General features: G+C 33.3%; 2 protein-coding genes across 6 annotated transcripts in view; one reads left to right on the forward strand and one right to left on the reverse strand.

The window, feature by feature from the left end:
* The window catches only part of LOC136034363 (cytochrome P450 4C1-like), a 171561-nt gene that overhangs the window by 16545 nt on the left and 141954 nt on the right, over window positions 1-13062 (reverse strand). For all 5 annotated transcript variants that reach the window (XM_065715504.1, XM_065715501.1, XM_065715502.1 and 2 more), the window contains 2 exons: window positions 9324-9393; window positions 4277-4467 (listed from right to left, as the gene is read on the reverse strand). In XM_065715504.1, the coding sequence (XP_065571576.1) occupies window positions 4277-4467; window positions 9324-9393 (261 nt within the window). The remainder of the gene's footprint in view (window positions 1-4276; window positions 4468-9323; window positions 9394-13062) is intronic.
* The window catches only part of LOC136034364 (cytochrome P450 4C1-like), a 290741-nt gene that overhangs the window by 4102 nt on the left and 273577 nt on the right, over window positions 1-13062 (forward strand). The gene's annotated exons all lie outside the window — the stretch shown is intronic.

Consider the following 13062-nt stretch of genomic DNA (forward strand, 5'->3'; position numbering starts at 1 on the left):
CCATTCAATTTTGTTTTACAAACTAGGAAAGAAATTTCAAAAACAAAAAATTGGTTTATTTTCAGAAGGGTTCAAGTCGAGACAAAAGAAGATAGGACTTTCAACTAAACTCCAAATTTCTATGATTTGAAGGTATAGGCCTAGCTAGTTTAAGCTCGTTTTTAGTTCTCGTATTTCTGCCCCACAGAAAGAGACAAGTGGCACATTTAATTTTCTACTTCTTTCAAAAAAATACAAAAAAAGAAAAATTAATTTCTATACCGAAATATAAACCACCACATTAAAACCCCTTTAATATAAGTTGTTTTTTAACGTAAGTAACGTAATTTTTACAAAACACAAGTTCGAAAGATTTTTCAATAATTTTTAATATTTATTATTTTCAAGTAGCATTATACTGTGACTAAATTCTATAAGAGATAAGGATAAATTATGATTACATTATATCAAATCATACTATTCTTCAATTATATTAATTTCAGTAAGCTATAGTTACATATTAAAGGAATTTTCAGTATTTTCAACTACTTTTAATTAGTTTAATGAGCTAATTATAATAGTGATGATTTTGAAAAACTTAGGAAAATTTTGAAACAAAGCGAAAGCTGCTCCTGGACCCAACAGGGCAGATTCAGCAAACATAACTGGGCCCAGATTTATAAAGACGTGCTCATATTTTAAACTTTCAACTTTTTCTTTATTCAACTTAAAAAATACAAAAACAATATTATGCCCCAACAGAGAGCAGGGCTCGTAAGGCTGGGACAGTGCAAAAACATAGAAAAAGCATCATTATCTCATCGTAATAATGATTCCAGAATTTAATACGGGAAAAGACAAACAAAATAGAAAAAACTCATAAAAGAGAAGTAACAAGGATAAGTAAACAAATAAATATCGGACAGGAGGGGCGTGGGAGCCCATCCCAGACACAGGGAAACAAAAACAAAATACACAAATAAGAAGATCAAATAATTTAATTTTCCATCATCAATGGTGAATAATCAAAATTTTAGCAAACAATCTTTAATATTTGCTTTTTTAAATTTTTCTAATATATTTTGTTAATATTTTTTTTTTAATATTTGCTTCATATAGTTATTTATTTTCCCTCTAGAAGCAGAAAACAACTGTAAAAAATTTTTTTTGATACCACATGACGCTACTAGATTTGTTAATTAAACTGAACATTAAGTTATATTATATTACATAAAAATTGTTTTATATCACTATATTGCAGGAATTTTAAATTTTTTAATTAGTTTGGTTAACTAATTATAATATAACATTAGTTTACAGAAAAATTGGAAATATTTGTTACTAAAAGAGTTACATCATGGCCCACGCATTTACCAAACATAACTGAGTCAAAAATATATTTTTGGTCATTTTAGCTCCGATCTGTTGCCAAACAAGAAGTAGCAGGTCCTAGATTTCCTTTGTCGCAAGACATACAGCGTATTAAGTGTCTATCAAGCTACTGCTCAATTCCTCGGACATGTGTCCTAGAAACACTTAAAATTATAGACATTTTAATTATTTATTATTTATTCATGTTGGAGGCACACTTAGAAATTTTCAGACGTTTTGAATTGATGCTATGATGGAAAAGTCGACTCCTACATTTAATTTGGACGAGGTTACGTGAGTGTTTTTATTTTGATAAGGGTTAGTTTTCTTCTGTTCTTTTTTTTGTACTTGTCGGAAGTTTATTTTCTTATCTTGTTTTTTTTTATTGTTCCATTACTCTACACCGGGTTGTATTTTTTGTACTTCTTATGGGTCATAAATAAATAAAATAATAAACAAATGAAAAATTAAATACATAAATAGAAATTTCCAGGGCCGGAGCTCTGGATGATACGATACCAGGAGGAAACATTACTCGTAATATCTTCTATTGTTCCTCGTAAGCCTAATACTAATCAGATCTCGTCAAAGCTGCTACGACTTTTTGTCTCTTTTTATTTTTCAATGCTGTTTCCTTTAAGAATGTTTATCGCATCTTTTTTTCTTGTTTTTTTTTATATGGTTTGGTAGCTTCTCAGTACAGATTAATATTATTAAGGGTTACTGGCTAGTGATCACTCATCATTTGCTGAACCCGATCTGAATGACTTGAAAATGCCGCTTTCAAGCATAGAACTGTTTTAAATGATTCCATTCATTGTGATGGGATGTTTACGGAAGATTTCTGAAATGTGTATATGTGACTTGTGAAATTATACTTTAAAATAAAAGAAAAAAAGAATAAAAAAGAGCGTGAAAAGCAAAACAGCAATAGCGTTTCGGATTTTGAGATCCGAAGCCTTATTTTTTTCGGACTTTTCCGACTGACTTTTCAGATTTCAAAGAATAGCGACGTAACAGTTCTTTTTTTGTTGTTTTTTTGGCGAGCGAAGTAAAAAAGAGTGCTATTTGGAAAGAATCTTTCAGTCAAGATTTTCTAAGCTAGGAAATCTTTCCAATTTTTTGAATTAAACCAAAAACTGGTATTGAATTCAAAGCTCTTATAATACATTACCTTCACCCCTCTTATAAAAATCCTTAATTGTTAATTGACTATTGTGTTTTTCCACATACCTGTCCATGATGAAACAAATATTCTGAAGAAAAGACAACATTATGTTTAAGGAAGAAGGGGGAAAGTTCTCTCTCTTACAGGATTAACACACAAAGCACAATATGTGTGTATAACCTTTACACCTAGTATAAATGTAAGGAATAGGTGTATTTAAAATTCAGGTATATACAGACTTAATCTTGTGATTTTAAAGTGCAGATTAGCAAACTTTAGAGCAATAGTCTTCAGGAATCTTGGTTGTTTGCATAGATTAAAGTTTTCATTTCCATACTAAATCATGAGAGCTTTATACTTCGCATACGTAAAAAAAGAACTATTAATTATTTTTCCCTTCAAATCTACAAATACTACAGGTTGTTTGGTTCTAATCAATAACAATTTTAGATCATTTTTAGCTCAACCTAGGAAGATGAAAAATAATCTGAAACTAAAACCTCATTTTTATTTCTTAGTATTCTTGATCTAAAACCAATTTTCCATTTTAATTTAGACATGGGGTTTCTAAAAATTCAACATAATTATTAACAGAAAATTCATAAAATTGCAGCTTTTTACTGAAAATCAATATTGTCGTTTATCAATAGCTAAGAATCAGTTCATTTCCCTGTTTGTTAAGAATGAGAGAGGGAGATTAGTATTAAATATCAACTTCCCCTCATTGCAAATAAATACAAGTTATCTTAATTAATAAGTGAATCACCATTCTTGCTTACATTTAGAGAGATTTTGATAAAGATGGCTCTTTCAGCTTACAGTAGCGAGCTTTTTAATATATTACGAGTTATTTGGCGATTACCATCCCTATCTCCAGTTACTTTTTACTCAAGTACCCCCCCCCCTTTATATCTCTTTTAAGAAGGGCGCAATTTTGTTGTTATTTCTTTTTTTTATAAAGAAGTCATATCGAGTTCTATCCCTCAGTCTGTTTTGTTGTAAGTTGACATGTATAAGTTGGGATACGTTAATCTGAATAAAAATTCAAACGTTTCTATCATACTGTTAGAGCCATCTGTCAGAATCAAATTTCTTATTTTGAAACTCGACTCGTTGTTCCAAATGTTTCATTAAAAGGAGTAATAAAGAATAAAGAAAGTGTTAATGACAATTTGCTGTAAACAAGGGCTTATAAAAAAAAGATTTCGCCTTCTATTTAGGCTTCAGCCCTTTGAATGTTAGATCATAGTGTATATCTTATGCTGATTGGTCGGTGAATTATAACTGGGAATAAAGGGGTGTTTGAAGGACCAGCATCAGAATCTGGTAGGTTTTACCGAATCTCGAAATGATTTTACCGAGCAATTCAGCTTTTCGTAAAAAAAATCTTTTTCATACAAAGCGAATATCTGGACACTCCCAGACTGATAATAATCATGCATGTATGCAGCGATAGAACCTATTTAGCCATATTATCATAAAAGTCAACTAGATAAGAACGATGTGATCACTATCACTTGACAATACTTATTTTTAGTCTGCTTCTATTTTACTGGTACTATTCAACAAAGTTCAGGTGCTACTTTGCCAAATAGCCTTCAGTATATTATTAGTTTCAACTGGATAAGCTATTTTTTTTTCCTCCTTAAATTGGGTTAAAAAAATGAACGACTATTGGTTATCAATCCGGGCTATTCAGAGAGAATACCTTGAAAACGTTTCGGCACTTTGAGTTTTGGATAGTACTTTTAATCTTACTAGTAGTTTCATCATCAGCATCAACTTCCTTATTCTGAAATTCTTCTCGCCGTTGCTCGATGATCTTACGAGTAAAATCATGCAGCTTTTTCAGCAGTTTCTTCTGTTCCCGACCAGTAGCAGAAAAATAGAATATGAAATCTGAATAGTACCATGGCTGGACGATTCTCGCGTTGGCTATAATGCTTGCTCTGAAATGACAAAGAAAGGTGAAATTTTTGGAAGAATATTATTTGTAATGCAAGAACTATTAAAGGCCCATTTATACACGAGGGTCGTCCAGAAATTATCCTCCGTTCATGCGTAGCGCAAGATTTAGTGGGTTGATAGGCGCCATTCACGCAGCAGTTTACGCGTGGAGTCAGTGCACTTCTAGCTGTGCAAAGTGGAGCATTGTACTGTTGCACGTTTGCTAGACATAACCCCAAAACATAAGCGCCAGAGTAGAAAACCCTGCGCAGCGTTATAATATTTCTTTTGACACAAGAATAGCTCATCAGCCGTAATACATCATGAATCGTTTGAAGCTTAAGGTCCTAGCATTATGAGTGATAGTGTGCTCCGTCAATGGTTATGATTTTTAATACGAAAAACAAATACTCACGATGAAGACAGGAGCAGTAGGCCGACAGACTTTGTCTGAGAGGAAAGTTATGGACGGTTTTTACGGCAAGAAGAGCACCTTGCACATTGATTTTATGGAGCGTGGTACGACTATTAATTATGAATCCTACAGTAAAACGTTGAAAAGAGTAAGAAGGGCAATCCAAAACAAGCGTCGTCTTCTCACATGTGATGTTGTGTTTTTGCATGTGAGCGTTCGCCCTCACACAGCTCAAAGAACAAATGATATTTTGGCCACTTTCAAACCACTTTATTGATCATTTCCCCCCACAGACCCAACTTAGCCCCTACAGACTGTCATCTTTCCGCATACATAAAACATTGACTTGCAATTCGGCGCTTTGACAATGAAGAAAAATGCCGTTATAAGTTGGCTAAATTCCCAGGCGGCATATTTGTATAGAGGGAATTTTAAAAAGTGTTAAAAGATATGATATGCGCTTCAAATTTTTGGGTTACAATGTAGACAGGGTTGCCATCTGTAGCACAAAAGTGTTATTTTAGCACTGTTTCATTATGTGTAGCACTGTAGCACGTGCTCAGAGTTGCCACCTTTAGCAAAAAGTGCTATTTTAGCACTATTACAATCAAGTTTTTGATTGTAGCGACGAAAATCCCAATGCAGCACGCAAATTTGGGCAATAGTAGTACTTTAGGAACTGACCGTGGTGGCAACCCAGAATGTGGAAAACACAAAAATGTCATAATTTGAAATGTATATAATAAAATTGCTTAATTTAAGTGGCTTGATTTTTATTTTCAAACGAAGGTTACTTTTTGGACAACCCTCGTGTATTGCTCTCTTGCACTCTTTGTGCCCCTTCTCCAGGCACTCGATGGCCTTATAGGTCACTGGATCAGATATGCGAGAGCCTTTTGATCCGAATGTTCAAAAATCCTAGAAAACATACCCCCGACAGATCTTAAGAGTGCCAAATAATGCAAACAGCGGCCTTACAGATACATTTAGAAGGAAGGTGTGCATAAAGAGGATACAATTTTATAGAATTAGATTAACCAAGGCTTCGTTCTGTATAGTTCTGAACTGAAACATAAAGAACAAAAATGTTTCGTCAAATTTTTTAACTTCTAGTCATGCAGAAAACTGAGATGTTACCAATCAACACCACTGAAAAATTTTATATAGCATGTACTGTACGACCCTGTACTTAACTGAAAATAAAAATAAGTAACTGCAACGACCCCCTTACTTTCATATTATGCCTGAACAAATTATTTCCAAGAAAAAATTACTTCGTTTTTACCAAGACAGTGACAACCAAAATTTAATTAAATATAACTTGCAAATATTTCAGCTCTACAAATAAATAGCCATCATCACGAAGAAAAAGAAAAACGTTTAACTTTTACATCATAAGAAACAAAAAGACACCCCCAGGAAGGCCAGTTAATAATTGTTTTTATGTTGTTGTTTTTTTAATTCTTATTTAACCTTCATATGAGTGACATTGTTTAGCACCCTTGAAGGCCTATCACATGGTTTTACACTGGCAGATTTTTTGTATGTTTTAGTTTTTTTTATTTGCTGGTGACAGTTATCAAACAGTTCGTGGTAACGAACTGTAGTAAGGAGCGACCCGGCTCATACCAAAACTCAAAAACCGGAATTTTGATACCAATAGTTACATCAAAAGAATCGCATTTTAATACTGATTTTAAATATATAAGTTTCATCAAGTTTAGTTTTACCCATCAAAAGTTGCGAGCCGGAGAAAATTTGCCTTATTTGAGAAAATAGGGGGAAACACCCCTTAAAATTCATAGAGTCTTAACAAAAATCACAACATCAGATTAAGCGTATCAGAGAACCATACAGTAGACGTTTCGAGGTCCTATCTACAAAAATGTGGAATTGAGTATTTTTTGCCACAAGACAAATCAAGGATGCGTGTTTATTTGTTTGTTTTTTTTGTTGTTGTTTTTTCCCCAGAGGTGATCGTATCGAACCAGTGGTCCTAGAATGTCGCGAGAGGACTCATTCTAATGGAAATTAAAAGTTCTAGTACCCTTTTTAAGTGACAAAAATTGGAGGGCACCTAGGCATCCTCCCACGCTCATTTTTTCCCAAAGTCACCGGATCAAAATTCTGAGTTAGCCATTTTATTCAGCATAGTCAAAAAACCTAAATACTATGTCTTCGGGGACGAATTACTCCCCCACAGTCTTCGTGGGAGGGGCTGCAAGTTACAAACTTTGCCCAGTGTTTACACATAGTAATGGCTATTGGGAAGTGTACAGACACTTTCAGGGTGATTTTTTTTGGTTGGGGGAGGAGGGGTTGAGGGGAGGGGGTTATGTGGAGGAACTTTCCATGGAGGAAGAAAATTTTCATGAAGGGGGCGCAGGATTTTTTAGTATTTTTTTGAAGAGCAATGAAAAAATAAATATGAAAAAGTTTCTTCAACTGAAAGAAAGGAGCAGCATTAAAACTTAAAAAGAACAGAAATTATAACGCGTATGAGGGGTTCACCTCCTCTTAAAACCTCGCTCTTTGCGATAAAGTAATTTTATTAATTTCAACTATTTATTCTACGGCCTTTGTGATTCAAGGGACATTCTTAAGAAATTGGGACAAAATTTAAGCTTTAGTGTAAAGAGCGGGCTATTGACGAGTGGGCGAACCCCCTCATATACGCAATAAAAACATACGAGTTTAGAAGTTCGTTACGTAAGTTATTTCGTAAGTTACGTATATTTTTACTAATAAAAACGTTCGTAAAAATTGGAAGTTCTAGTTGCCTTTTTAAGTAACCAAAAATTTGGAGGGTAACTAGGCCTACTCCCCCACTCTTTTTTCTCAAAATAGGGCTGATCAAAACTATGAGAAAACCATTTAGCCAAAAAAAAAATAATATGCAAATTTCGTTTTAATTATTCAAGTGCGGAGAGCCAAAATCAAAACATGCATTAATTCAAAAACGTTCAGAAATTAAATAAAAAAAAGTTTTTTAAATGAAAGTAAGGAGTTACATTAAAACTTAAAACGAACAAAAATTACTCCGTACTTGAAAGGGGCTGTTCCCTCCTCAACGCCCCACTCTTTACGCTGAAGTTTTTTAGTGTTTTAAAAAGTAGAGTTTAGAGAAAGAGTCAAACTTTAGCGTAAAGAGCGGGGCGTTGATGAGGAAGCAGCCCCTTTCATAGACGAAGTAATTTCTGTTCGTTGTAAGTTTTATTGTTGCTCCTTACTTTCAGTTAAAAAAACTTGTTTTTTTTATTTAATTGGTTAAATAGCCGAAATAGTTGTATGGCTACATTACTGGTATGGTTTATTGATAAGATTTTATATTGTGATTGCATCATTATGGTCAGAAATAGTTGTATTGCTACATTATCCGTATTATCTTTTATTGTAACAACACAGTTGTAATCACAATAGAAGCTGTACGGCTACATTATTGGTATTATTTTGTGTCTTATTATTATTGTTATGAATAATTATTTTATTGGTAGAATCTTTCAAATGAGCTTTAAAAATTGGTGCCTTGAAATGTTTTTCAGGGGGGGGGGATATGCCAATGTTTTTCCAAGGTGTAGTTACATAAAGAAAGAAAACGATCAAAAGTGGAATTTTTAAAGGCCAAACGAAAATACTGCAGAAAACACAGAAAGCGAATATTTCGAGAGAGCAACCGCCTCTCTTCTTCAGCGCGAACAAAATAATATAAACAAGGAAAATGCTGACGAAAAAAAAAAACACGGAAAGTACAATAAAACCAGTTAAAAACCAATGAAAAAATAAACAACAAAAAATTTAAGATAAATAAAATTCAATAAAAGACAAAAAATTATAAGAATTAAAATCAAATACCTAACAACAATAAAGTGAGGTATTCGCCAATATCTGCGATTTGCACAAAGTCTAAAAAAATGTGAACTGCCATCGGCGGATACTAACAAATAACTGAGAAAATAAAAGAAAAAATGCATTCCCTCAAACAAACGAATAAGCAATTAAATAATTGGAGAACTAGGTCACGTGATTTCTGATTTTAATCATTGCGTTTCTTGCGGATACCCTTTGAGATCTAAGGGGTTGATGATGTGTTTGGATTATGTGATTGGGTAAGGTAGTTCAAGGTTTATTTCAGAGATTACTAAAGTATCAGCTTCTGTTTTGAGAAAACCGAAATATGACTCATTTATTCTCAAATCACCTGAATCACTGTTCAGAGCTAGACCTAAATGTTGGTATTTATAAATTTCAACAGCTTCTCTGTAGTGCTCGCTTTCTGTGTTTTCTGCAGTATTTTTGTTTGACGCCATTTTTGATCGTTTTGTTTCTTTATGATATGACAGGCCAATGTGGTTTAAGAAATTATCTAAGGTGTAGTTACTACTCAGAAATCAGTCATTTGATTCAATTTTGTTATTTATACAGAAAAACTTAAAAGATACAAACCTTTTGACTGCTTTAACATATTCTGACTCTTCTGAACCCTGTGCATCCACCTCAACGCCCATTGCACACTCTAAAACAGAAATAAGTGCTCATAATTTATTAAATAATTATAGCAATTATAAATAATAATTATAAATAATAATTATAATAATAATTTATTAAATAATTATAGCACTCTATTCATGGATGTAGCTAGAAGAATAAGAGGGGGAGGTACTTGTCAACTAATAGTAAGATAAAAACATGAAACGATAAGAAATTAACCTATCTGATACTCGAGAAGGGGACACCTTCTCCCTCCCACCCCATTTATTCTTTATATGGTTTTAAAAGTGTTTTCCTGGAGGCACTTTAGAATAAAAAAAAAATGGTTCAAGATGTTAATAGTAATTGCTTTGTTTACCGATTGCATTTCAAATGATTTGAACTGTGCTTTTTATTATTCAAAGGAAAACAAATTAAATAAGGTCATTCAGAAACTTAGCATTGTTTTCTGGGGGGATATCCCTACTCCTCCCAGTCAGGTCCTGGTCACCATAGTAACTATCTTTTATTCTAAATTGCCAAATTTACGCAATATGAGGGAAGCAAGTGGCCACTGGATAGCACCATCACGCACTTAGTCAATATGTATTTCACAAAACAGAGGTAGATTAGGGAGTAGATTCCATCTCTAATATTGATCTTAAGGATCCCTTTCGGGAACTTTAGAAAATTGGGCCTAAAATATACTTTTTGAAACTTATGGCAATCCCTCCCCTAAAAAAATGCGCCAGCTTTTCTTATAGCTGGTATCTTTGGTGTACTATATAACACTGTACTTAATGTTTAGTACCTTAAACAAACCATCTCAGTCGAATGCAGCTTACAAATAATTGTTTGAAATAATAATAATAATGTATTTATTGCCTGGTTGTTTTAACGATGTAAGCGGGGTAAAAACACAAAAGGAAAGAAAAACAAAATAAAACAGACAATACAATCTAATCAAAGGGTGATAAGGACCCAAGCGTTGACAGATATCAGCACCTAATCTAGCATATAGTTTTCTATAAACCAAAATAATATCAGTGGTACAAAACTTTTTAATAAACTTCCAATTTCTATAGGAACGCGGTAGATACAATAAACATTTGCAGTAACGAAAATACAGAGCTCTTATATATTTTTAATCTTGATTTTAAAAAATGGGCTTAAACCGGACAGAAACATTATAGAGTGACCGCAATATGTACAATAAAGTCTGGACAAAGCTTTTCGTAAAATCTGCCTCGATTCGGGACAATTTTCCCGTACCCGATTTTAAGTTTACTTTTAATCAAACAGTTCGTGGTAACGAACTGTAGTAAGGAGCGACCCGGCTAAATAGTAAACAAAACTCTAAAAAACGAAATTTCGATGCTAAAAGATACATCAAAAGAATCGGATTTTTATGCTGATTTTAAATATATAAGTTTCATCAAATTTAGTCTTTGTCATCAAAAGTTACGAACTTGAGAAAATTTTTCTTATTTTGGAAAATAGGGGGAAACACCCCCTAAAAGTCATAGGATCTTAACGAAAATCACACCATCGCATTCAGCGTATCAGAGAATAGAAAAAATTTTCAAGGTCTAATCTACAAAAATGTGGATTTTCGTATTTTTTGCCAGAAGACAGATCAGGGGTGCGTGTTTTTTTTTTCTTTTTCCCAGGGGTCATCGTATCGACCAAGTGGTCCTAGAGTGTTTCAAGAGGGCTCATTCTAACAGAAATGAAAAGTTCTAGTGCCCTTTTTAAGTGACCAAAAAAATTGGAGGGCACCTAGGCCCCCTCCCACGCTCATTTTTTCCCAAAGTCAACATATCAAAATTTTGAGATAGCCATTTTGTTCCGCATAGTCGAAAACCGCAGTAACTATGTCTTTGGGGATCTTACTCCCCCACAGTCCCTGGGGGAGGGGTGCAAGCTACAAACTTTGACCAATGTTTACATACAGTAATGGTTATTGGGAAGTGTACTGACATTTTCAGGGGGATTTTTTTTTGGTTTGGGTGTGGGGCTGAGGGGAGGGGGCTGTGTGGGAGTATCTTTCTTTGGAGGAATATTTCATGGGGGAAGAGAAATTCAATGAAAAGGGCGCAGGATTTTCTAGCATTACTATTAAAAAAAAACAATGAAAATATAAACATGAAAAAGTTTTTCCAATTGAAAGTAAGGAGTAGCATTAAAACTTAAAACGAACAGAGATTATTACGCTTATGAGGGGTTCTAAAAATACTTTAGCATAAAGAGCGAGGTATTTAGGAGGAGATAAATACTTCGCTCTTTATGCTAAAGTATTTTTAGTAATTTCAACTATTTATTCTACGGCCTTTCTGATTCAGGGGTTATTCTTAAAGAATTGGGACAAAACTTACGATTTAGTGTAAAGAGCGAGGTATTAACGAGGGTACAAACCCCCTCGTATACATAATAAAAATATAAGAACATAAAAGTTTGTCACGTAAGTTAATTCTTAAGTTACGTATATTTTTTACTAATAAAAACGTTCGTTAAAAATTAAAAGTTCTAGTTGCCTTTTTAAGTAACTGAAAAATTGAAGGGCAACTAGGCCTCCTTCCCCACCCCTTATTTCTTAAAATTGTCTGATCAAAACTAAGAGAAAGCCATTTGGCCAAAAAAAGAATTAATATGCAAATTTAATTTTAACAAATTATGTACGGAGAGCCAAAATCAAACATGCATTAATTCAAAAACGTTCAGAAATTAAATAAAAAAACTAGTTTTTTAACTGAAAGTAAGGAGCCACATTAAAACTTAAAACGAACAGAAATTACTCCATATATGAAATGGATTGTCCCCTCCGCAATCCCTCGCTCTTTACGCTAAAGTTTGACTCTTTGCCACAATTCTACTTTTTAAAACAATTAAAAACTTTAGCGTAAAGAGCGAGGGATTCCGGAGGGGACAATCCGTTTCATATACGGAGTAATTTCTGTTCGTTTTAAGTTTTAATGTCGCTCCTTACTTTCAGTTAAAAAAAACTATTTTTTTATTTAATATCATTATAATCCCATATTTAAGTTTACTTTTAATCTCTTCAAAATTCGTTTACATTTCAATGTGATTCTCACTGTCGTTTTGTTCCGTGCCATTTTCTTTAGCTGTTGCGATTCTCACTTTCACCAGTTTTCTTATCACATTTATCCGTTCCTAATCTTCATCAATCAACCCATTAAACATTTTAAATGATCTTAAATTAGAATTAGAGCCTTTGTAAAATTACGATTTTATATTGGACCTTTAACTTTTGTATTGGCTTGTCTTTTGTCATTATGAAAAACATAACACCGAACCTTTGTTTTTTAACAGAGGCTGATGTAGTATTAGGTTATTGGCTAACGTCCTTATAAACTTTAATGTCGTTATTGATAGCTATTAAATAAAAAAAACTAGTTTTTTTTTAACTGAAAGTAAGGAGCGACATTGAAACTTAAAACGAACAGAAATTACTCCGTATATGAAATGAGTTGTCCCCTCCGCAATCCCCCGCTCTTTACGCTAAAGTTTTTAATTGTTTTCAATAGTAGAATTGTGGCAAAGAGTCAAACTTTAGCGTAAAGACCGAGGGATTGCGGAGGGGACAACTCATTTCACATACGGAGTAATTTCTGTTCGTTTTAAGTTTCAATGTCGCTCCTTACTTTCAGTTAAAAAAACTAGTTTATTTATTTAATTTCTGAAAGTTTTTGAATTA

The sequence above is a fragment of the Artemia franciscana genome, chromosome 13 (assembly GCF_032884065.1).
Source record: "Artemia franciscana chromosome 13, ASM3288406v1, whole genome shotgun sequence".
Lineage (NCBI taxonomy): Eukaryota > Metazoa > Arthropoda > Branchiopoda > Anostraca > Artemiidae > Artemia > Artemia franciscana.